A 27568-nucleotide genomic window follows, 5' to 3' on the forward strand; every position below is an offset into this window, starting at 1 on the left:
CATGCCTATGGTGATCGCTAGATGACTCGCGCCAGCCGGAGAATCTAACTACCCCTAGGAGAAGAAAACAAAGACCTCTCTTGCCTCCAGAGAAAGGGACCCCAAAGCAAGATACAAGCCCCCCACAAATAATAACGGTGAGGTAAGAGGAAATGACAAACACAGAAATGAACCAGGTTCAGCAAAGAGAGGCCAGCTTACTAATAGCAGAATATAGCAAGATAACTTATCTGGTCAACAAAAACCCTATAAAAATCCACGCTGGAGATTCAAGAACCCCCGAACCGTCTAACGGTCCGGGGGGAGAACACCAGCCCCCTAGAGCTTCCAGCAAAGGTCAGGATACAGATTGGAACAAGCTGGACAAAAATACCAAACAAAACAAAAGCAAAAAGCAAGGAAGCAGACTTAGCTTGAAATACAGGAACCCGGATCATAGGACAAGAGCACAACAGATTAGCTCTGATTTCAACGATGCCAGGCATTGAACTGAAGGTCCAGGGAGCTTATATAGCAACGCCCCTGAACTAACGGCCCAGGTGAGGATATAGGAAAAGACAGAAGCTCCAGAGTCAAATCACTAATGACCACTAGAGGGAGCAAAAGGCAAAATCACAACACAAAACCAACCAATACCAAGTCCCATAATTATCCGTTCCACCGAATGATCGACCACATCCACTCATAAACTACTCCGGGGGAGTCCAGGACCAATAGAGATCCCCCCCCTGCAATCCGCCATCGCCCTTTCCACCAACTTTGAGGACCTCCCTCCCCTGCCTTACTGCTATGACAGAAATTAACATCCACCATTTGACGTAAAACATGAATACCGTTAACAACCCTGATGAATAAAAATTACCAAAATTTTTTTTTTTTTTTTTTTATTTACCAACCCATAAAATAAGGGAGGGTGGGAGCTTCGTTCGCTGGCCGTTAAGTGAAAGCTCCAGCTGAATGAATGACGTGTCCTTGGCGGTTTTCTTATTAACCGCCCTGCAGGCTCTCAGCCCACAGCTCCTCCTCTCCCCTTTTTGGATCCCTCCCCCTCCCCAATTCAAAAAACTCCACGCAGCCCACTTAATCCCGTAATGCCCATTAACCCCTTGTGGCCCTGATGTTCGCATGCGACCCCGTCATGGCGGCCTCCCTTGATGGCCCGGGGCCCAGTACGGCCTTTCTGGACGGCTTCTCCCAGCATCTCTCCTGATGATTGACAGGTCTCTACTTATGCATGCATATGGCAGACACCTGTCGATTAACGGGAAGAAGTGGGCCGTGGGTGGCAGAAGACTAATTATGTCTTTCCTTATGGTTGGATCTTTAAACTATGTTGAAATGACAGAGTGTTTCAGAGATAATTATACCTGACATGCTGAAGTTTGGGCTGCTTGACAGTGTTAGCAGGGTGTGGTTAGGGTTATGGTTAGGGTTGAGATTAGGGCTGGTATTGGGGTTAGGGGTGTGTTGGGATTAGGGGTGTGGTCAGGGTTATGGTTAGGGTTGGGATTAGGGTTAGGGGTGTGTCATGATCTCTGCAGGCAGAGATCATAGCAAGCCTATAGAGGGACAAGCTCTCGGAAGATGGAACTATACTGACCATGAACTAAGCCTGCCGCGCAACTAGAAATAGCCAGGTAGCATTTCCTATTTATTGCTAGATGCCCAGCTCTGGCCTAAGACCTAAATAGCTAGCAGAGGGAAATATAAGACCTGGCTCACCTCTAGAGAAATATTCCCAAGAAGACAGTAGCCCCCCACATATAATGACGGTGAGTTCAGATGAAACAACAAACGCAGCAGGAAAATAGTCTTAGCAAATTTGAGGTCCGCTTACTAGATAGCAGAAGACAGATAGTATACTTTCATGGTCAGCAGAAAAACACTAACAAAACACCATCCAGAGATTACCTTAAACTCTGGCATTAACTCATAACGCCAGAGTAGCAATCCCTGATCAACGAGAGCTTTCCAGACACAGTAACAAAACTTCAGCTGTGAACTGGAACAAATAGGCAAAACGAAACATGGACAAAAGTCCAACTTATCTAGTAGTTGTCTAGAAGCAGGAACAAGCACTGAGAGGCATCAGATAACATTGTTGACCGGCAAGAAACCACCAGAGAAATGAGCTTAAATAGCGACACCCACTACTGATGGAACCAGGTGAAACAGGAAAGAGGATGACAAGTCCAATTCCACAAGCGGCCACCGGGGGAGCCCAGAATCCAAATTCACAACAGTACCCCCCCCTCAAGGAGGGGGCACCGAACCCTCACCAGATCCACCAGGGCGACCAGGATGAGCCCTATGGAAGGCACGAACAAGATCAGAAGCATGAACATCAGATGCATTGACCCAAGAATTATCCTCCTGGCCGTAACCCTTCCAGTTGACCAGATACTGGAGTCTCCGTCTGGAAACACGAGAGTCCAAAATTTTCTCCACAACGTACTCCAACTCACCCTCAACCAACACCGGAGCAGGAGGCTCAACTGAAGGTACAACAGGTACCTCATACCTGCGCAATAACGACCGATGAAAAACGTTATGAATGGAAAAGGACGCAGGGAGGTCCAAACGGAAAGAAACAGGATTAAGAATCTCCAATATTCTATAAGGGCCGATGAACCGAGGTTTAAACTTAGGAGAAGAGACCCTCATAGGGACAAAACGAGAAGACAACCACACCAAATCTCCAACACAAAGCCGAGAACCAACACGACGATGACGGTTGGCAAAACGCTGAGTCTTCTCCTGGGACAACTTCAAATTGTCCATAACCTGCCCCCAGATGTGATGCAATCTCTCCACCACCGCATCCACTCCAGGACAATCCGAGGATTCCACCTGACCGGAGGAAAATCGAGGGTGAAACCCCGAATTACAGAAAAACGGGGACACCAAGGTGGAAGAGCTGGCCCGATTATTGAGGGCGAACTCTGCCAATGGCAAAAAAGCAACCCAATCATCCTGGTCAGCAGAGACAAAACACCTCAGATATGTCTCCAGGGTCTGATTAGTCCGCTCGGTCTGGCCATTAGTCTGAGGGTGAAAAGCAGATGAAAAAGACAAATCTATGCCCATCCTAGCACAGAATGCCCGCCAAAATCTAGACACAAATTGGGTACCTCTGTCAGAAACAATATTCTCAGGAATACCGTGCAATCGGACAACATTCTGAAAAAACAGAGGAACCAACTCAGAAGAAGAAGGCAACTTGGGCAGAGGAACCAAATGGACCATTTTAGAGAAACGGTCACAGACCACCCAGATGACAGACATCTTCTGGGAAACAGGCAGATCTGAAATAAAATCCATCGAGATGTGTGTCCAAGGCCTCTTAGGAATAGGCAAGGGCAACAGCAGTCCGCTAGCCCGAGAACTACAAGACTTGGCCCGAGCACAAACGTCACATGACTGCACAAAGACTCGCACATCTCGTGACAGGGAAGGCCACCAGAAGGATCTTGCCACCAAATCCCTGGTACCAAAAATTCCGGGATGACCTGCCAATGCAGAAGAATGTACCTCAGAGATGACTCTGCTGGTCCAATCATCCGGAACAAACAGTCTATCAGGCGGACAACGATCCGGTCTATCCGCCTGAAACTCTTGCAAGGACCGCCGCAGATCAGGAGAAACGGCCGACAAAATTACTCCCTCCTTAAGGATACCTGTGGGTTCAGAATTACCAGGAGAGTCCGGGTCAAAACTCCTAGAAAGGGCATCTGCCTTAACATTCTTAGAACCCGGTAGGTATGACACCACAAAATTAAAGCGAGAAAAAAATAAAGACCAGCGCGCCTGTCTAGGATTCAGGCGTCTGGCAGTCTCAAGATAAATCAGATTTTTGTGGTCAGTCAATACCACCACCTGATGCCTAGCCCCCTCGAGCCAATGGCGCCACTCCTCAAACGCCCACTTCATGGCCAAAAGCTCCCGATTCCCAACATCATAATTCCGCTCTGCGGGCGAAAATTTGCGAGAAAAGAAGGCACAAGGCCTAATGACGGAGCAGTCGGAACCTTTCTGCGACAACACTGCCCCAGCTCCGATCTCCGAAGCGTCAACCTCAACCTGAAAAGGCAGATTCACATCAGGCTGACGCAACACAGGGGCAGAGGCAAAACGGCGCTTAAGCTCCTGAAAGGCCTCTACAGCATGAGGGGACCAATTAGCAACATCAGCGCCTTGTCTGGTCAAATCAGTCAGTGGTTTAACGACATCTGAAAAACCAGCAATAAATCGGCGGTAAAAGTTGGCAAAGCCCAAAAATCTCTGAAGACCCTTAAGAGAGGAGGGCTGAGTCCAGTCACAAATAGCTTGCACCTTGACGGGATCCATCTCAATGGAAGAGGGAGAAAAAATATACCCCAAAAAGGAAATTTTCTGGACCCCAAAAACGCACTTAGACCCCTTCACACATAAAGAATTAGACCGCAGAACCTGAAAAACTCTCCTGACCTGCTGGACATGAGAGTCCCAGTCATCAGAAAAAATCAGAATATCATCCAGATATATTATCATAAATTTATCCAGAAAATCGCGGAAAATATCATGCATAAAAGACTGGAAAACTGAAGGGGCATTAGAAAGACCAAAATGCATGACCAAATACTCAAAGTGGCCCTCGGGCGTATTAAATGCGGTCTTCCACTCATCCCCCTGCCTGATCCGCACCAAATTATACGCCCCACGAAGATCAATTTTAGAGAACCACTTAGCACCCTCTATACGAGCAAACAAATCAGTAAGCAATGGCAATGGGTATTGATACTTAACAGTGATCTTATTCAGAAGCCGATAATCAATACATGGTCTCAAAGAGCCGTCTTTTTTTGAGACAAAGAAAAACCCAGCTCCCAAGGGAGAAGAAGATGGACGAATATGTCCCTTTTCCAAAGACTCCTTTATATATTCCCGCATAGCAGCATGTTCCGGCACAGACAGATTAAACAAACGACCCTTTGGATATTTACAACCCGGTATCAAATCTATGGCACAATCGCACTCACGGTGCGGAGGTAACGACCCAAGCTTGGGTTCGTCAAAGACGTCTTGATAATCAGAGAGGAACTCAGGGACTTCAGAGGGAATGGACGACGAAATAGAAACCAAAGGTAAGTCCCCATGAATACCCTTACATCCCCAGCTCAACACAGACATTGCTCTCCAGTCCAAGACTGGGTTGTGAGACTGCAACCATGGCAATCCCAGTACCAAATCGTCATGTAAATTATACAGCACCAGGAAACGAATAATCTCCTGGTGATCCGGATTGATACGCATGGTTACTTGTGTCCAGTATTGTGGTTTATTATTAGCCAATGGGGTGGAGTCAATCCCCTTCAGAGGAATAAGAGTCTCCAAAGGCTCTAAATCAAAACCACAACGATTGGCAAAGGACCAATCCATAAGACTCAGAGCGGCGCCAGAGTCAACATAGGCGTCCGTGGCAATGGATGACAAAGAGCAAATCAGGGTTACGGACAAAATAAACTTAGACTGAATGGTGCCAATGGAAACAGACTTATCAAGCTTCTTTGTACGCCTAGAGCATGCTGATATAACATGAGTAGAATCCCCACAATAGAAACACAATCCATTCTTCCGTCTAAAATTCTGTCGCTCGCTCCTGGACAGAATTCTATCACACTGCATACTTTCTGGCGTCTTTTCCATAGACACCGCCAGATGGTGCACCGGTTTGCGCTCCCGCAGACGCCTATCAATCTGAATAGCCATTGTCATGGACTCATTCAGACCTGCAGGCACAGGGAACCCCACCATAACATCCTTAACGGCATCAGAGAGACCTTCTCTGAAAGTTGCCGCCAAGGCGCACTCATTCCACTGAGTAAGCACAGACCATTTACGGAATTTTTGGCAGAAAACTTCAGCTTCGTCTTGCCCCTGAGATAGTGCCATCAAAGTTTTTTCTGCCTGAAGTTCCAAATGAGGTTCCTCATAAAGCAAGCCCAAGGCCAGAAAAAACGCATCCACATCGCGTAACGCAGGATCCCCTGCTGGCAATGAGAAGGCCCAATCTTGAGGGTCACCCCTGAGCAAGGAAATCACAATCCTAACCTGCTGAGCAGGGTCTCCAGCTGAACGAGACTTCAGGGACAAATAAAGCTTACAATTATTTCGGAAATTCTGGAAGCTAGCTCTATTCCCTGTGAAGAACTCCGGCAAAGGAATTCTCGGCTCAGATACCGGAGCATGTACCACAAAATCTTGTAAATTTTGTACTTTCGTGATGAGATTATTCAAACCCGCAGTTACACTCTGGAGATCCATTATTGTCAGGTGCACACAGAGCCATACAGAGATTAGGAGGAGAGAGAGAAAAAAGACTGCAGCAAGGCAGACTGGAGGGAAAAAAAAAAAAAAAAATTCCAGCAGACTTCTTATAACTCTCCTTTCTCAACCTGGGTCTTTAACACTTTATTGGCCGGTCAAACTGTCATGATCTCTGCAGGCAGAGATCATAGCAAGCCTATAGAGGGACAAGCTCTCGGAAGATGGAACTATACTGACCATGAACTAAGCCTGCCGCGCAACTAGAAATAGCCAGGTAGCATTTCCTATTTATTGCTAGATGCCCAGCTCTGGCCTAAGACCTAAATAGCTAGCAGAGGGAAATATAAGACCTGGCTCACCTCTAGAGAAATATTCCCAAGAAGACAGTAGCCCCCCACATATAATGACGGTGAGTTCAGATGAAACAACAAACGCAGCAGGAAAATAGTCTTAGCAAATTTGAGGTCCGCTTACTAGATAGCAGAAGACAGATAGTATACTTTCATGGTCAGCAGAAAAACACTAACAAAACACCATCCAGAGATTACCTTAAACTCTGGCATTAACTCATAACGCCAGAGTAGCAATCCCTGATCAACGAGAGCTTTCCAGACACAGTAACAAAACTTCAGCTGTGAACTGGAACAAATAGGCAAAACGAAACATGGACAAAAGTCCAACTTATCTAGTAGTTGTCTAGAAGCAGGAACAAGCACTGAGAGGCATCAGATAACATTGTTGACCGGCAAGAAACCACCAGAGAAATGAGCTTAAATAGCGACACCCACTACTGATGGAACCAGGTGAAACAGGAAAGAGGATGACAAGTCCAATTCCACAAGCGGCCACCGGGGGAGCCCAGAATCCAAATTCACAACAGGGGTGTGTTCGGGTTAGGGGTGTGGTTAGGGTTTGGTTTGGATTAGGCTTAGGGGTGCATTGGGGTTAGTGTTGGAGTTAGAATTGGGGGGTTTCCACTGTTTAGGCACATCAGGGGCTCTCCAAATGCGATATGGCGTCCGATCTCAATTCCAGCCAATTCTGCGTTGAAAAAGTAAAATGGTGCTCCGTCCCTTCTAAGCTCTGCCTTGTGCCCAAACAGTGGTTCCCCCCACATATGGGGTATCAGAGTACTCAGGACAAATTGGACAACAACATTTTGAAATCCAATTTCTCTTGTTACCCTTGTGAAAATAAAAATTTGGAGGCTAAAATATCATTTTCGTGGAAAAAAAATATTTTTTATTTTCACGACTCTGCATTATAAACTTTAGCGAAACACTTGGGGGTTCAAAGTTCTCACAACACATCTAAATAAGTTCCTTGGGGGGTCTAGTTTCCAATATGGGGTCACTTGTGGGGGTTTCTACTGTTTAGGTACATCAGGGGCCAGGGCCGTATTTAGAGTTTCTGCTGCCCTAGGCACTTTTAGCGCTGCCTCCCCCTTTAGTGAGTATGACACTATCGGCAGTGACTTTGGTAAGAATCGCTCATGTGAAAGTAGCCTTTTGCAGCAGATCGGGCAGTTTTTCTGCATCTGCCGCGTAACGGATCACTTACAGCAACACTGCGTTTGGCCTCATTCATTCCCTATGGGATTTGCGGCACTTGCCGTGATCTGGCAAATGCGGTACCATACCCCCCAACTTTTGATGAAGAGAAGGAGGCATAAAATTTGGCAAATTTTAGGCCATGCCTCTGACCACACCCATTTTACAACTAGTCACACCCATATCCACATCCCAACCACAGCCATTTAGCACTGCTGATCACGCTGTTTCATATACAATAATTATAAACAAAAAAATATGGCCACACAGTGCTCCATACTGTATAATGGCCCCACATGATGCTCCATACTGTATAATGGCCCCACATGATGCTCCATACCGTATAATGGCCACACATGATGCTCCATACTGTATAATGGCCACACATGATGCTCCATACTGTATAACGGCCACACATGATGCTCAATACTGTATAATGGCCACACATAGTTCTCCATACTGTATAATGATCCCACATGATGCTCAATACTGTATAATGGCCCCACATGATGCTCCATACCGTATAATGGCCACACATGATGCTCCATACCGTATAATGGCCCCACATGATGCTCCATACCGTATAATGGCCACACATGATGCTCCATACTGTATAACGGCCACACATGATGCTCCATACTGTATAATGGCCACACATGATGCTCCATACTGTACAATGAACCCCCTCCTGTATGCATGGCTCATCTCCCTCCCATCCCATATGCATGGCTCATATCCCCCTCCTGTATGCATGGCTCATATTCCCCCTCCTGTATGCATGACTCATATTTCCCCCCTGTATGCATGGCTCATATTCCCCCCTGTATGCGTGTCTCATATTCCTCCCCCTGTATGCATGGCTCATATTCCCCCTGTATGCATGGCTCATATTCCCCCCCTGTATGCATGGCTCATATTCCCCCCCCCGTATGCATGGCTCATATTCCCCCCCCCTGTATGCATGGCTCATATTCCCCCCTGTATGCATGGCTCATCTCTCAACCACCCCGCTCCCGCTCCCATCTTGCATGGTGCCGCTTACCGTCCTCCTTCATCCCCCCGTCCCTTGTCCCCCATCCCTCATACTCACCTTTCTTTCCCACACCGCGTGGCCGCGCCGACATCCCTCTGGCTCTGTCCCGACTCCCGACGCAGCACCTTCTTCCTGCGTGAGCAGTCATGTGATACCGCTCATTAAGGTCATGAATATGCGCATATTCATGCCCTTAATGAGCGGTACCAAGTGACCGCTCACTCAGGACGAGCTGCAGACGCTGAGACCAGGCATCGCTGGAGCAGGGTGAGTATGTCTTCAAGGAAGGTGGGTGGGAGGCGGGCGGGCGGGCGGCCGGGGGGGGGTCGGTCGGAAGGTGACCCACGACTTAAATTTTAAAAAAACAATAAAAAAAACAACCTTTCTCAGGTGCCGCCCCCCACATTGTCCCGCCCTAGGCACGTGCTCTCAAGTGCCTAGTGTCAAATACCGCCCTGTCAGGGGCTCTGCAAACACAAAGTGACTGTAAATTAAACACAGTATACCCTTATTCAATCCTTATTGAGTATGGGTATTTTGTAATCCTTTCCCTGCGGTGTATTCATATATATATATTACATCATCATTTTTATATATTATTTAATATTCTGTTGCCATTTCTAGAAATAAAGGCTTATTTAAAAGATTCCTAAGCTCTAAGACTTTCTGGTGATTTCCTTGTCCACGGTGGTTCGGCTCTTGGCTAAACACAAAGTGACGCCCGCAGACCATTCTATCAAAGTCTGCAATCCAAAACAGCGCTCCTTCCTTTCCGAGCTCTGCCATGCGCCTAAACAGTGGTTCCCCCCACATATATGGGGTGTCAGCGTACTCAGGACAAATTGCACAACAACTTTTGGGGTCCAATTTGACTTGTTACCCTTGGGAAAATAAAAATTTGGGGCGAAAAAATTATTTTTGTGAACAAAATATGATTTTTTTATGGCTCTACATTATAAGCTTCTGTGAAGTACTTGGAGGTTCAAAGTGCTCACCACACATCTAGATTAATTCTTTAGGGGGTCTACTTTCCAAAATGGTGTCACTTGTGGGGGTTTCCACTGTTTAGGCATATCAGAGGCTCTCGAAACGCGACATGGTGTCCGATCTCAATTCCAGCAAATTTTGCATAGAAAAGTCAAATGGCGTTCCTTCCCTTCCGAGCTCAAACAGTGGTTTACCCCCACAAACGGGGTATCGGCGTACACAGGACAAATTGTACAATGACTTTTGTGGTCCAATTTCTCCTGTTACCCTTTGTAAAATAAAACAAATTGGATCTGAATTAAAAATTTTGTGAAAAAAAGTTAAATGTTCAATTTTTTTTAAACATTCCAAAAATTCCTGAAAAGCACCTGAAGGGTTAATAAACTTCTTGAATATGGTTTTGAGTACCTTGAGGGGTGCAGTTTTTAGAATGGTGTCACTTTTGGGCATTTTCTGTCATATAGGCCCCTCAAAGTCACTTCAAGTGTGAGGTGGTCCCTAAAAAAATGGTTTTGCAAATTTTGTTGTAAAAATGATAAATTGCTGGTCAACTTTTAACCCTTATAACTTCCTAACAAAAAAATATGTTTCCAAAATTGTGCTAATGTAAAGCAGACCTGTGGGTAATGTTTTTATTAACTATTTTGTATGATATGACTCTCTAATTAAGGGCATAAAAACTAAAAGTTTAAAAATTGCAAAATGCTCAAAATTTTCGCCAAATTTCCATTTTTTTCACAAATAAGCGCAAGTCATATCGAAGAAATTTTAACACTACCATGAAGTACAATATGTCATGAGAAAACAGTCTCAGACTCACCAGGATCCGTTGAAGCGTTTCAGAGTTATGACCTCATAAAGTGACAGTGGTTAGAATTAAAAAAATGGCCTGGTCAGGAAGTTGAAAACAGGCTTGGGGGGTGAAGGGGTTAATAGTACAGAAAATCTTTGATTCTGTGCTTTAGGCTGCGGTCACACTAGCAGTATTTGGTCAGTATTTTACATCAGTATTTGTAAGCCAAAACCAGGAGAGGAACAATTAGAGGAAAAGTATAATAGAAACATATGCACCACTTCTGCATTTATCACCCACTCCTGGTTTTGGCTTACAAATACTGATGTAAAATACTGACCAAATACTGATAGATGTGACGGGAGCCTTAGGGCTCATACCCATATGTGTGAAAAAAAAAAGTTCCGATATTTGGACCGAAAAAACGGACAAGTGTCATGCGAGTACAATCCGATTTTCACACCTAGCATCTGATTTACATCCGACTACAATGCAATTTTAACATGAGCTTTTACATAGATAAATTCTTTGTGTCATTTACACATCGTTTTCAAAGGAAATATTCTTCAAAATAGATAGATAGATAGATAGATAGATAGATAGATAGATAGATAGAATAAAAGCCGCAATTCATGTGCCGTATACAGTAAAACCACAGAGTGACAGATTAGAATAGATAAAATAGATATATACTGTAGAAAACAGTTGTCCAGACTTGGAGTTCAAATCTGCAGTCATTTTATGTGACTGCTGACTTGAGAATCCACACAGGTGCGCAATGTGTTCGTTGTCAGGATTCTCCAGTGCCGGCATAGAGTGACTGCATACTTGCGACCCAAGACTGGACAACTCCTTTAAGGGAATCTGTCACTCCAAACTTCGCCTATAAGCTAAGGCCACCGGCATCAGGGGCTTATCTACAGCATTCTATAATGCTGTAGATAAGCCCCCGATGTAACCTGCAAGATAAGAAAAATGGGTTATATTATACTCACCCAAGAGAGGTCACAGTTCGGGTCCGATGGGTGTCGCGGTCCAAGTCCGGCGTCTCCCATCTTCATACAATGATGTCCTCTTCTTTTCTTCCTGCTGCGGCTCCGGTGCAGGCATACTGATTTGCCCTGTTGAAGGCAGTCAAAGTACTGCAGTGCGCAGGCGCCGGGCCTCTCTGACCTTTCCCGGCGCCTGCGCACTGCAGTACTTTGCTCTGCCCTCAACAGGGCAGACAAGGTACGCCTGCGCAGGAGCCAAGGCAGGAAGAAAAGAAGAGGACATCACTGTATGAAGATGGGAGGCACCGGACCACGACACCCATCCGACCCGAACCGAGCCGGGACCGCCCTTGGGTGAGTATAATATAACTCGTTTTTCTTACCTTTCAGGTTACATCGGGGGCTTATCTACAGCATTACAAAATGCTGTAGATAAGCCCCTGATGCTGGTGGCCTTAGCTTATAGGCAAATTTTGGGGTGACAGATTCCCTGTAAGTTGGCATATTCTGTGATATTGTACATTGGTAAAAAAAATTGGCATATATCGTGATTTTACATTTCCCCATTGAATATACTATCTGATCTACTTTCAAGACTTGACAGCATTCAACAATGTCTATTGCCACAAAATCTATTAGGTCTAAATTACCTATACTTTTGTTCAAAGCTTTCAGTTTCAGTGTTCAGTTACCTATCCATTATAATACAATTCAATTAATGATTTCCTAAATTTTATGACTCATGACGAGATATTGAGGCTTAAAGCCGATAAGTAAGTGCAATGATAGTTAAAAAACAACTACTTACACTGTTGATCATAAGGTGCATTAATGTCTTGGGTATCAGATCTTTGAAGCACTTGTTGATAATGGTCATGTAGGAATATACCAGGTTGCGGATGGTCTCCACTTGTCTTTCGAGCTGTGGATCCATTGACAAGTTATCTTCTTGTGATGACTCTTCATCTGTATCTGTCTGAAAATAAAGAAATGTTTTGGTTTCTTCATTGTAAATGATATAGGCCCATGTGTAGTGATGAGCGAGTATACTTATTGCTTAGGTTTTCCTGAGCACGCTCGGGTGGTCTCCAAGTATTTATGACTGCTCGGAGATTTTGTTTTCCTTGCCCCAGCTGCATGATTTGCGAGTGTTAGACAGCTTAATTACATGTGGGGATTCCCTAGCAACCAGGCAAAGCCCACTTGTACTCAGGCTGGCTAGCAGCCGTAAATCATGCAGCTGCGTCAGCAAAATCTAAATCTCTGAGCAGTCACAAATACTTGGAAAACCCGAGCAACAATATACTCGCTCATCACTAGTCCTGTGGTCTCTAAACTCCTCTGTTGCACAACAACAGCAATTTCTGAAAAATTATGATAAGGAAAATTGGAGAAGATGTCCATCGAAACAAAAGAGATTGTTTTTTTCCTTTGAAAATTGATTATTCCCTGTGAAAAATAATTTGTCTCTAAAGACAATTGCTTGATTGTAAGCTTGGTTTACTCTCTCATTACTGAACAGAATAAGGTAAGTATGTGAACACAGATCCACTGAGGTTATAGGCTCCTGGAAAATATGTCACTACATGCTGTGTATGTTGTGGGCATTTTGCAATTATGAAAACTCTGACTAGAAGAAATTATTAAACTTGTTTTACACCTGTAATAGTAATTATCAAGATTATAGTACATAATTGATATTGCCCAAAGAAATAGTAATTTTAGCAGCACAACCAGAATTCTGTTTAGAAAAAGAATAATACCTCCCAAGTCCATGTATATCTCTTTCTCTATGGACGTCCCAATGTTTAAAATATATAAGAATAAGCATTGCATCAGAACAGACTTCACATCTGCAGCTAGGTTAAAGATGACCATACAGAATACATTTCAGCTAGCACATGCCACATCAATGGTCTTCAGCTGTTGCAAAAGTACATCTGCCTATATTTCTTGGTAGTTGTAGTTTTGCAACTGCCTGAAAGCACAAGTTGAGAAGCATTGTCCCTTGAGATCTGCCAAAGAACCAATGTTTGTGGGACCTGATAGGACTTCTGCCATATGATGCTATGCCCCAAAAAACAATGATTTGATAATTTTGCATGGCTTAGAACTAATCGGCATACTCAGTAGAGATGAGCTGATCTTTTCAAATTTAAATTTGCCAACTTTGCAGAATTTTTTCATAAGATTCAAATTTGCGGCAAATCTCAATACTGGAAAGCTTGTAATTGCTCAGAAAATACATGTGGTGGAGAGGAGAGAGAGAACACTGCTGACCTTAAGAGCTAACACTGTACTGAAGAGAGAGAGAAAGAGACAGAGGACTCTGCTGACCATAAGAGCTTGCACTCTACTGGAGAGAGAAAGGGAAGACCCTGCTGGCCATAAGAGATTATATTCTACAGGAGAGGACACTGCTCACTATAAGAGCTTACACTCTACAAGAGAGAGAACCCTGCTGATCATAAGAGCTTAAACTCTACAGGAGAGAGAGGACTCCGATGACCAAAAGAGCTTACACTCTATAGCAGAGAGAGATGACCCCGGTGATCATAAGAGTTTACACTCTACAGGAAAGAAAAAAACACACTCTAGAGGGGAGAGAGAAAGAGAAAGGACGCTGCTAACCATAAGAGCTTACACTCTACAGGAGAGAGAGGACACTGCTGATCATAAGAGCTTACAGTCCACAGGAAACAAAGCAAGAGAGTACCCTGCTAATCAAACGATCTTACACTCTACAGGAGAGAGAGAGGACCCTGCAAACCATAAGAGCTTACACTTTACAGGAAAGAGAGGACTCCACTGATCACGAGAGCTTACACGAGAAGCGTCCACTAACCAGGTACGGACTGGGGCTGAAATTCAGCCCTGGCATTTGAAATCACACAGGCCCATGCTGTCCCCGTCACCAAAGCACCAAATGGAATGTATTACTAATATTTCCCTGGATAGAGGAAAGAAAAAGTTACTACAAGACCAATATACTAATGATACCCATGGTCTGCTGGGGTGTCATGGTTCTCAATGGCAAGAGACCGTAGTAAAGCATACAAAAGGACTAGCTCTTGGAAGATGGGAACTCGAGCTGACTGTGAGCTAAACCTACCGCACAACTAACAGTGGCCGGGTAGCGTGCCTACGTTTTATCCCTAGACGCCCAGCGCCAGCCGGAGGACTGCCTGACCCTAGCAGAGGAAAATACAGACCTGGCTTACCTCTAGAGAAATTTTCCCCAAAAGGCAGACAGTAGCCCCCACATATATTGTCGGTGATTTTAGAGGAAATAGACATACGAAGTATGAAGATAGGTTTAGCAAATTGAGGTCCGCTTACTAGATAGCAGGAAGACAGAAAAGGGAACTTCACAGTCAGCTGAAAACCCTTTTCAAAACACCATCCTGAAATTACTTTAAGACTCTAATATCAACTCATGACACTAGAGTGGCAATTTCAGCTCACAAGAGCTTCCAGCCTCAGAAATATTCAAACACAGAGAACTGGAACAAAAATGCAAAACAAACTTAGGACTACAAGTCCAACTTAGCTGATAGTAGTCTAGGAGCAGGAACATGCAACAGAAAGGCTTCTGGTAACATTGTTGGCCGGCATAGAAATGACTGAGGAGCAAGGTTAAATAGAAAACTCCCACATCCTGATGGAAACAGGTGAACAGAGGAGATGAAGCACACAAGTTCAGTACCACCAGTGACCACCGGGGGAGCCCAGAAACCCAATTCACAACAGTACCCCCCCCTCAAGGAGGGGGCACCGAACCCTCACCAGAACCACCAGGGCGATCAGGATGAGCCCTATGAAAGGCACGGACCAAATCGGAGGCATGAACATCAGAGGCTGTCACCCAAGAATTATCCTCCTGACCGTAGCCCTTCCACTTGACCAGATACTGAAGTCTCCGTCTGGAAACATGGGAGTCCAAGATCTTCTCGACAACGTACTCCAACTCACCCTCAACCAACACCGGAGCAGGAGGCTCAACGGAAGGCACAACCGGTACCTCATACCTGCGCAACAATGACCGATGGAAGACATTATGAATAGAAAAAGATGCAGGGAGGTCCAAACGAAAGGACACAGGGTTAAGAATCTCCAATATCTTGTACGGGCCGATGAACCGAGGCTTAAACTTAGGAGAAGAAACCCTCATAGGGACAAAACGAGAAGACAACCACACCAAGTCCCCAACACAAAGACGAGGACCAACACGACGACGGCGGTTGGCAAACTGCTGAGTCTTCTCCTGGGACAACTTCAAATTGTCCACCACATGCCCCCAAATCTGATGCAACCTCTCCACCACAGCATCCACTCCAGGACAATCCGAAGACTCCACCTGACCGGAAGAGAAACGAGGATGAAACCCCGAATTACAGAAGAAAGGAGAAACCAAGGTGGCAGAACTAGCCCGATTATTGAGGGCAAACTCCGCCAAGGGCAAAAAGGCAACCCAATCATCCTGATCCGCAGACACAAAACACCTCAAATAAGTCTCCAAGGTCTGATTAGTTCGCTCGGTCTGGCCATTAGTCTGAGGATGGAAAGCAGACGAAAAAGACAAATCAATGCCCATCCTAGCACAGAATGCTCGCCAAAATCTAGACACGAATTGAGTTCCCCTGTCAGAAACGATATTCTCCGGAATACCATGCAAGCGAACCACATTTTGAAAAAACAGAGGAACCAGCTCGGATGAGGAAGGCAATTTAGGCAAGGGGACCAAATGGACCATCTTAGAGAAACGGTCACACACCACCCAGATGACAGACATCTTCTGAGAAACAGGAAGATCAGAAATAAAATCCATGGAGATGTGAGTCCAAGGCCTCTTCGGAATGGGCAAAGATAACAACAATCCACTAGCACGAGAACAACAAGGCTTGGCCCGAGCACAAACATCACAAGACTGCACAAAACCTCGCACATCTCGCGACAGGGAAGGCCACCAGAAGGACCTAGCCACCAAATCCCTGGTACCAAAGATTCCAGGATGACCAGCTAACGCAGAAGAATGGACCTCCGAGATGACTCTACTGGTCCAATCATCCGGAACAAACAGTCTACCAGGCGGGCAACGATCAGGTCTATCCGCCTGAAACTCCTGCAAGACCCGTCGCAAGTCTGGGGAAACAGCAGATAATATCACCCCATCCTTAAGGATACCTGTAGGTTCAGAATTACCAGGGGAATCAGGCTCAAAACTCCTAGAAAGGGCATCCGCCTTCACATTTTTAGAACCCGGTAGGTAAGAAACCACAAAATTAAACCGAGAGAAAAATAACGACCAGCGCGCCTGTCTAGGATTCAGGCGCCTGGCAGACTCAAGATAAATCAAATTCTTGTGGTCGGTCAATACCACCACCTGATGTCTAGCCCCCTCAAGCCAATGACGCCACTCCTCAAAAGCCCACTTCATAGCCAAGAGCTCCCGATTACCAATATCATAATTTCGCTCAGCGGGCGAAAATTTACGAGAAAAGAACGCGCAAGGTCTCATCACGGAGCAGTCGGAACTTTTCTGCGACAAAACCGCCCCAGCTCCGATTTCTGAAGCGTCAACCTCAACCTGAAAAGGAAGAGTAACATCAGGCTGACGCAATACAGGGGCGGAAGAAAAGCGGCGCTTAAGCTCCCGAAAGGCCTCCACAGCAGCAGGGGACCAATCAGCAACATCAGCACCCTTCTTAGTCAAATCAGTCAACGGCTTAGCAACATCAGAAAAACCAGTTATAAATCGACGATAAAAATTAGCAAAGCCCAAAAACTTCTGAAGGCTCTTAAGAGAAGAGGGTTGCGTCCAATCACAAATAGCCTGAACCTTGACAGGGTCCATCTCAATGGAAGAGGGGGAAAAAATGTACCCCAAAAACGAAATCTTTTGAACCCCAAAAACACACTTAGAACCCTTTACACACAAGGAATTAGAGCGCAAAACCTGAAAAACCCTCCTGACCTGTTGGACATGAGAGTCCCAGTCATCCGAAAAAATCAAAATATCATCCAGATACACAATCATAAATTTATCCAAATATTCACGGAAAATGTCATGCATAAAAGACTGAAAGACTGAAGGGGCATTTGAAAGACCAAAAGGCATTACTAAATACTCAAAATGGCCCTCGGGCGTATTAAATGCGGTTTTCCACTCATCCCCCTGCTTAATTCGCACTAAATTATACGCCCCACGAAGATCAATCTTAGAGAACCACTTGGCCCCCTTTATTCGAGCAAACAAATCAGTAAGCAGTGGCAAAGGATACTGATATTTAACTGTGATTTTATTCAAAAGCCGATAATCAATACACGGCCTCAAAGAGCCATCTTTTTTAGATACAAAGAAAAAACCGGCTCCTAAGGGAGATGACGAAGGACGAATATGTCCCTTTTCCAAGGACTCCTTAATATATTCCCGCATAGCAGCATGTTCAGGCACAGATAGATTAAATAAACGACCCTTTGGAAACTTACTGCCCGGAATCAGATCTATAGTACAATCGCAATCTCTGTGCGGAGGTAGTGAACCAAGTTTAGGCTCCTCAAAAACGTCACGATAATCAGATAAAAATTCCGGAATCTCAGAGGGAATAGATGACGAAATGGAAACCAAAGGTACGTCCCCATGAATCCCCTGACATCCCCAGCTTAACACAGACATTGCTTTCCAGTCGAGGACTGGGTTATGAGATTGCAGCCATGGCAATCCAAGCACCAACACATCATGTAGATTATACAACACAAGGAAGCGAATAATCTCCTGGTGATCCGGATTAATACGCATAGTTACTTGTGTCCAGTATTGTGGTTTATTACTAGCCAATGGCGTGGAGTCAATACCCTTCAGAGCAGTGGCGTAACTACAAAGTCATGGGCCCCGGTGCGAACTTCCAAATGGGGCCCCCCCCACCTTCCCCTAGATACGCCTCGGACTGTTGCAGGAATCTCCTGCACTGCAACATGGTGTTGGGTGCCAGCACAGCCCGCACAGTGGTATATCCAGCACAGCCCGCACAGTGGTATATCCAGCACAGCCCGCACAGTGGTATATCCAGCACAGCCCGCACAGGGGTATATAGAGCACAGCCAACACAGGGGTATATAGAGCACAGCCAACACAGTGGTATATCCAGCACAGCCCGCACAGGGATATATAGAGCACAGCCCGCACAGGGGTATATAGAGCACAGCCCGCACAGGGATATATACAGCACAGCCCGCACAGGGATATATACAGCACAGCCCGCACAGGGATATATACAGCACAGCCCGCACAGTGGTATATCCAGCACAGCCCGCACAGGGGTATATAGAGCATAGCCCGCACAGGGATATATACAGCACAGCCCGCACAGGGGTATATACAGCACAGCCCGCACATGGATATATCCAGCACAACCCGCACAGGGGTATATCCAGCACAGCCCGCACAGTGGTATATCCAGCACAGCCCGCACAGTGGTATATCCAGCACAGCCCGCACAGTGGTATATCCAGCACAGCCAACACAGTGGTATATCCAGCACAGCCCGCACAGGGGTATATAGAGCACAGCCCACACAGGGATATATACAGCACAGCCCGCACAGGGATATATACAGCACAGCCCGCACAGGGATATATACAGCACAGCCCGCACAGGGGTATATACAGCACAGCCCGCACAGGGGTATATACAGCACAGCCCGCACAGGGATATATACAGCACAGCCCGCACAGGGGTATATACAGCACAGCCCGCACAGGGATATATACAGCACAGCCCGCACAGGGATATATACAGCACAGCCCGCACAGGGATATATACAGCACAGCCCGCACAGGGATATATACAGCGCAGCCCGTACAGGGATATATACAGCACAGCCCGTACAGGGATATATACAGCACAGCCCGCACAGGGATATATACAGCACAGCCCGCACAGGGATATATACAGCACAGCCCGCACAGGGATATATACAGCACAGCCCGCACAGGGATATATACAGCACAGCCCGCACAGGGATATATACAGCACAGCCCGTACAGGGGTATATAGAGCACAGCCCGCACAGGGATATATACAGCACAGCCCGTACAGGGGTATATAGAGCACAGCCTGCACAGGGATATATACAGCACAGCCCGCACAGGGATATATACAGCACAGCCCGTACAGGGGTATATAGAGCACAGCCCGCACAGCCACTGCATAGTACTGCACAAGAGTTATGGCCCCATAAGATGCTCCGCACAGCCACTGCCCCATATAGTGCTGCACAATTGTTATGGCCCCATAAGATGCTCCGCACAGCCACTGCCCCTTATAGTGCTGCACAATTGTTATGGCCCCACAAGTTGCTCCGTATAGCCACTTGCCCCTTAAGCTTTTGCTGCCATAAAAAAAAAAAAATCACATACTCACCTCACCTCTCTCTTCGCTCAGGACCCCGGGCACTTTCAATATTTACCTGGCTGCTCCTCGTGCGGCTCCATCTTCGGCAGTGACGTTCAGCAGAGGGCGCGCACTGACTACGTCACCGCGCCCTCTGACCTTGAACGTCACTGCCAGAGGACGCGGATGACAGAGCCGCACCGGAACGAGGAGAGGTAAATATCGCCCAGCGCTGCGCAGCGCTGTATACTCACCAGTCACCACCAGTCACCTGTCCTGCAGGCTGCTCCTGGCGCTGCGTCCCTGCTTTTTCCACCTCTGCATCTTCTTCCTGTATTGAGCGGTCACATGACCCGTTCATTACAGAAATGAATATGAGGCTCCACCTCTATGGGAGGTGGAGCCGCATATTCATTTCTGTAATGAGCGGGACCATGTGACCGCTCAGTGCAGGAAGAATCTGCAGCGCTGGAAGAAGCAGGGACTTCCAGGGACCGCGCCGGGAGTAGGTAAGTATAATTAGAGAGCGGTGACGGCTCCCTGCTGCGGGTCACTCACAAATGGTGCAATCATGGGTCATTTCATTCTCCGGCTTCACTACTGTCCATGGGGCCCCTAAGTAGTCTGGGCCCCGTCGCAACTGCGACCGCTGCGACCGCGGTAGTTACGCCCCTGCTTCAGAGGTATAGGAACTTCCAGAGGCTCTAAATTAAACCCACAACGTTTGGCAAAGGACCAATCCATAAGACTCAAAGCGGCGCCAGAGTCGACATAGGCGTCCGCGGTAATAGACGATAAAGAGCAAATCAGGGTCACAGACAGAATAAACTTAGACTGTAAAGTGCCAATTGAAACAGACTTATCAACCTTCTTAGTACGTTTAGAGCATGCTGATATAACATGAGTTGAATCACCACAATAGAAGCATAACCCATTTTTTCGCCTAAAATTCTGTCGTTCGCTTCTGGACAGAATTCTATCACATTGCATAATCTCTGGCGCCTTCTCAGTAGACACCGCCAAATGGTGCACAGGTTTGCGCTCCCGCAAACGCCGATCAATCTGAATGGCCATTGTCATGGACTCATTCAGACCTGTAGGCACAGGGAACCCCACCATAACATCTTTAATGGCATCAGAGAGACCCTCTCTGAAATTCGCCGCCAGGGCGCACTCATTCCACTGAGTAAGCACAGACCACTTACGAAATTTTTGGCAGTATATTTCAGCCTCATCTTGCCCCTGAGACAGGGCCATCAAGGCTTTTTCAGCCTGAATCTCTAAATGAGGTTCCTCATAAAGCAACCCCAATGCCAGGAAAAACGCATCCACATTGAGCAACGCAGGATCCCCTGGTGCCAAAGCAAATGCCCAATCCTGAGGGTCGCCCCGGAGCAAGGAAATTACAATCCTGACCTGCCGTGCAGGATCTCCAGCGGAGCGAGATCTCAGAGACAAAAATTATTTACAATTATGTTTGAAATTCTGGAAGCGAGATCTATCCCCGGAGAAAAATTCAGGTAAAGGAATTCTAGGTTCAGATATAGGAGCATGAATTACAAAATCCTGTAAACTTTGAACCTTCATAGCGAGATTATTCAAACCTGTAGCTAAACTCTGCTGATCCATTTTTATCAGGTGAAATCAGAACCATTCAAGGATTAGAAGGAGAGAGAGACGAAGGCTGCAGTAAGCAGAGATGCAAGTGAATTAACTAATGAGCAAACTCAGGAAAAAAAAAAAAAAAAAAATTCTCTGCAGACTTCTTTTCTCTCCTTTCTTCTGCCAATTATTTTAACCCTGGGCCGGCCAAACTGTCATGGTTCTCAATGGCAAGAGACCGTAGTAAAGCATACAAAAGGACTAGCTCTTGGAAGATGGGAACTCGAGCTGACTGTGAGCTAAACCTACCGCACAACTAACAGTGGCCGGGTAGCGTGCCTACGTTTTATCCCTAGACGCCCAGCGCCAGCCGGAGGACTGCCTGACCCTAGCAGAGGAAAATACAGACCTGGCTTACCTCTAGAGAAATTTTCCCCAAAAGGCAGACAGTAGCCCCCACATATATTGTCGGTGATTTTAGAGGAAATAGACATACGAAGTATGAAGATAGGTTTAGCAAATTGAGGTCCGCTTACTAGATAGCAGGAAGACAGAAAAGGGAACTTCACAGTCAGCTGAAAACCCTTTTCAAAACACCATCCTGAAATTACTTTAAGACTCTAATATCAACTCATGACACTAGAGTGGCAATTTCAGCTCACAAGAGCTTCCAGCCTCAGAAATATTCAAACACAGAGAACTGGAACAAAAATGCAAAACAAACTTAGGACTACAAGTCCAACTTAGCTGATAGTAGTCTAGGAGCAGGAACATGCAACAGAAAGGCTTCTGGTAACATTGTTGGCCGGCATAGAAATGACTGAGGAGCAAGGTTAAATAGAAAACTCCCACATCCTGATGGAAACAGGTGAACAGAGGAGATGAAGCACACAAGTTCAGTACCACCAGTGACCACCGGGGGAGCCCAGAAACCCAATTCACAACACTGGGGTAAGAGATGGAGTCAGCGACTTTGTGCTCCATCACAATTCTCAACAGTATGGGTGTCTTGAGAACACTGATTCTGTTAACAATGCTGCAGACAAGGCAGCCCATGACCAGACAGGCCCTTCTGGCATTTGCCAGAATTGCCAAATGGCCAGTCCGGCCCTGCCACTAACCATATGAGCTTACGCTTTACAGGTGAGAAAGAGAGAGATAGAGAACCCCTCTGACCCTGCTGATTATAAGATCTTACACTCTACAGGAAACAGATGACCCCTCTGACCATAAAAGCTTACACTCTACAGGAGAGAGTCGATAATGTTTGAAGACAACTAACCAATGTAAAGAGTCTGCTTTTTATGAGGACAAAATAAAGTCTATGAGGACAGGGTGACATCAGAACTAGACGTGACATTCCCCTGAGTTATAGACTAGAAAGTCTGAGATTGCTAACCCTTGAATTATTACTCTGCACTGCAACAAGGGAGCTTCACTGGAAGATTCTACAGGAAAGTGGTAATTATGGCTCTGTTCAAGCTTCATTATTTTCAGTTTGTCCAGCTTTCGGCAAAAATAGTGTAGTCTGCAATTATATAATTGCCTTCAAACTTACCAAAGCCTTAGTAGAAAACAATACCATTAAAAGTCATGGGACCCATGGGGATCCTTTTGTGTCCATCCATTAATAGATATGTTGTAGCAGACAAATGGACAGAGCCTAAAGCCCCCGTCACACTAAGCGAGGTCGCTAGCGAGATCGCTGCTGAGTCACAAGTTTTGTGATGCAACAGCGACCTCAGTAGCGATCTCGCTATGTTTGACACGTAGCAGCGGCCAGGCCCCTGCTGTGAGATCGCTGGTCGTGTCGGAATGGCCTGGACCTTTTTTTGATCGTTGAGGTCCCGCTGGGTAGCACACATCGCTGTGTTTGACACCTTACCAACGACCTCGTTGACTACAACGTCACACAGGACGTCCCTCATCGAGGTCTGAATCGTCATAATAGCTGCCATGTGACAGGGTCACAACGACCAACGACATCGTTGTACAGGTCGCTACAGGTCGCCGCATCGCTGCTGCGTCGTTGGGAAGATCTCACTGTTTGACATCTCACCAGCGACCTCATAGCGACGCAGCAACGATCCCTGACAGGTCGTATCGTTGTCGGGATCGCTTTAGCGTTGCCAAGTGTGACGGGGCCTTAACTATGCTAAATAAATGTTGAGATTGCATGTTGAAGAGAAGTTCCTAATGTTTTACCAGTTAGAATTAAAAAGATTTCCTGTTCAGGTGTCATTGTGGTTGTTTTATTAATTGATGATTCTGGCAACCAACATAATCATTTTTAATGATAGAAACAAAAGTTAATGCAAGATTTTTTACCATGCTGTCTAAAATATGAAAGCAGTGGCATAATGAGAGTGCAAAATTTGGACCTGCACCCCCCGTATGTTGGTCAGATGTATAGGCCCTTGTAGCATTGTAAATCCTATAAGGAGACTCAAACACAGGAGCTCTTGTGCACCTGATTGCGGCTCTTCCCTCTGAGCTATTCATCTCACTAGACAGTTTCTTGCTTACCCTGACACTTGTACCTATGTTGTTCCTGAGTGTCTCCACCCTGTATTCCTGATTGGCTCCACCCTGATTGAACACGCTATTTAAACCTGGCATTGCTACTCCTTCATTGCAAGATTATTGAGCTACCAGCCTTTAGTCAAGCGTCCTTTCTTCTGCTCATTGATCTCAAGATTATACTGTACCGACTCCTTAGCTATTCCCGACTATGCTATCTGCTGATCTTTTAACTACTTTGCTGCTCGGTGTACCGACCCCATGGCTATTCCTGACTATGCTACCTGCTGGTGCTGCCACTAGTGGTTGCAATACCAATACTCCAACCCAGGTCAGTCCATAACAATATTGGTTGCCCCCTCTCCTCCAGTATGTAGCAATGTCTTAATGGTATATATGTTCCCGATCCTCGGCCCATCCTAGTATATACTGTATATTTCCCATTCTGGTATATATGTGTCTTATCCTGGCCCTATCCTGGTGTATATATGTCCCCCATCCTGGTATATATGTTCCTCATCCTGGCTCCATCCTGGTATATATATATTTCTCCATCCTGGTATATATGTTCCTCATCCTGGCCCCATCCTGGTGTATATATATGTTCCCCATCCTGGTATATATTAACTCCATTCTGCTGTATATGTTCCCCATCCTGGGCCCCATCGTGGTATATATGTATCCCATCCTAGACCCATTCTGGTATATGTTCCTCATCTTGGTATATATGTTCCCCATCCTGGTACATATATTCCTTATCCTTTATTTGAGGTACACTTCAAGTGTGAGAAGCAGACTCGTTAAAACAAATTAAGAAAATGACATTGTATGCTTTTTACATAATTAATTTTATTCTAATTCCATTAAATAAGAATTTGATACATTCAAAAGCAGAACTTAATATTTGGTACAGAAACCTTTGTTGCAATTACAGAGGTCAGACGTTTCCTGTAGTTCTTAACCAAGTTTGCACACACTGCAGCAGGGATTTTGGCCCATACATCCATACAGATCTTCTCCAGATCTTTCAGGTTTCGGAGCTGATGCTGGGCAACATTCAGTTTCAGCTCCCTCCAAAAGATTTTCTATTGGGTTTAGGTCTGGAGACTGGCTAGACCACTCCAGAACTTTGAAGTGCTTTTTACGGAGCCACTCCTTAGTTGCCCTGGTTGTGTGCTTCAGGTCATTGTCATGCTTTAACACCCAGACATGACCCATCTTCAATGCTCTTACTGAGCGATGGGGGTTGTTGGCCAAAATCTTGCAATACATGACCCCATCCATCCTCCCTTAAATATAGAGCGGTACTCATGTTCCCTTTGCAAAAAAGCACCTCCAAATTATGATGCTTCACGGTTGGGATGGTGTTCTTGGGGTTGTAATCATCCTTCTTCCTCCAAACACAGCAAGTAGAGTGGATACCAAAAAGTTCTATTTTAGTGTCATCTGACCACATGACCTTCTCCCATGCCTCCTCTGGATCATCCAGATGGTCATTGGTGAAACATCAAATGGGCCTGGAGATGTGCTGGCGTGAGCAGGAGGACCTTGCGCGCCCTGAAGGATTTTAATCCATGACAGTGTAGTGTGTTACTAACGGTAATGTTTGAGACTGTGGTTCCAGCTCTCTTCAGGTCATTGACCAGGTCCTCTCATGCAGTTCTATGGCTGATTCCTGACTTTTGACAGAATCATCCTTACTTCACAAGGAGAGATCTTGCATAGAGCCCCAGACCGAGGAAGATTGACTGACAATCATCTTGTGTTTCTTCCATTTTCTAATAATTGTGCCAACAGTTGTTGCCTTCTCACCCAGTTGCTTGCCTATAGTCCTGTATCATATCCCAGCCTTGTGCAGGTCTACAATATTGTCCCTGGTGTCCATAGGCAGCTTTTTGGTCTTGGCCATGGTGAAGAGGTTGGACTGTGATTGATTGAGTGTGTGGACAGGTGTCTTTTATACTAGTAATGAGTTCAAACAGGTGCAAATAATACAGATAATGAGTGTAGAGTAGAAGGGCTTCTTAAAGAAAAACTAACAGGTGTGAGAGGCAGAATTCTTACTGGTTGGTAGGAGATCAAATACATATTTCATGCAATAAAATGCAATTTAATTATTTAAAAATCATATAATGTGATTTTCTGTTTTTTTTTCATTTATAGTTTCTGTCTCTCACAGTTGAAGTGTACCTACGATAAAAACTACAGACCTCTCCATTCTTTGTAGGTGGGAAAACTTGCAAAATCAGCAGAGTATCAAATACTTATTTTCCCCGCTGTATATTTATGTGAATAGATAGGTGGATAAATATATATACATATACAATTAAGGTACTAGTGATCCACTCACAAGGAACCAATTTTGTTCCTGATTTACTACAGGCTACCCCTTTGTATGAAGGCAATATTGTTTCAATTAAACCTAAACCACTTAGCCAAAACAAAGCAAATAGATTAAGTGCCAGAAACATACAGGGGAATTTTTCTGGCACAGAAAGAGTTTAGCCTTTCAGAAATGGTTACAGAAACTTCCTGCGTATGTCTATCACACCATGGTAGCTAAACCTGCCTTAACTAGAGCAATTTCATCAAAAGCTCGAAACAAAAAGTAGAGCAAGAAATCTAAAATGATACTAAACTGTTTTGCGTGATCAAAGCCCTGAGTACAAATATACAATGGAGAGCTGTGAGTGATTCCATGTAACGTGTGGTTACAAACCTCGTATTGTTACAACTTCTTCATTGTTACGATTGTACAAAAGCAAACAGGATCACCCCATAGTACCCGATTAATAAAACCATACAAAACCCTGATTGTACAGAGTATAATAAAATACATTTTATTTTTACTGAAACCACATTTTGTAGACGGCTTATTCCCCTGCGTCCGCCTCCAGAATCAGACTGGAATTTTTCTCTCTCCACCCCTTGGCTCTTGTTCTCCCCCTCCATCACTTATATCCTGTATGTGCTTTTGGAGTTTTCTTTGTTTAAATTACAGGGCTGCAATAGGAGACTTTTGCTGGCTAAGCAGGGCAACGACACATGTTAAGCATTATCCCCATCAAGAGAATGCTGAAATAAAAATAGCCATTGGTTTCTGATCTTGTAGATGTGCGTAAGGGGAAGAAATTAAAAATGGGAATTTAGAGCGTGAAGTGTATGAGAACGTTTAACCTTTCTCTCCTTAGGGGTGGTAGAACTTGGGTTTTCATGGCGCAACTTAGTCAAACAAGGCAGATTAATGCAAATATGTCTGATGACAAAGGTCACACATGCTCCTGCACCAGAGAATACCTCAAGGTCTAAGGGGTGCTCACATTTGAACTCTTTCTTCTTCCAAAGAATTAAATACCATGGGACAGACATTACTGTAGACATTAGGAGTCAGTT

General features: G+C 45.4%; 1 protein-coding gene across 2 annotated transcripts in view; it reads right to left on the reverse strand.

Annotated features, from left to right (window-relative positions):
- Window positions 1–27568, reverse strand: part of DNM3 (dynamin 3) — a 499914-nt gene that overhangs the window by 99698 nt on the left and 372648 nt on the right. For both annotated transcript variants that reach the window (XM_077277662.1, XM_077277661.1), the window contains exon 14: window positions 12470–12637. In XM_077277662.1, the coding sequence (XP_077133777.1) occupies window positions 12470–12637 (168 nt within the window). The remainder of the gene's footprint in view (window positions 1–12469; window positions 12638–27568) is intronic.

The sequence above is a fragment of the Ranitomeya variabilis genome, chromosome 8, assembly GCF_051348905.1.
Source record: "Ranitomeya variabilis isolate aRanVar5 chromosome 8, aRanVar5.hap1, whole genome shotgun sequence".
Taxonomy (NCBI): Eukaryota; Metazoa; Chordata; class Amphibia; order Anura; family Dendrobatidae; genus Ranitomeya; species Ranitomeya variabilis.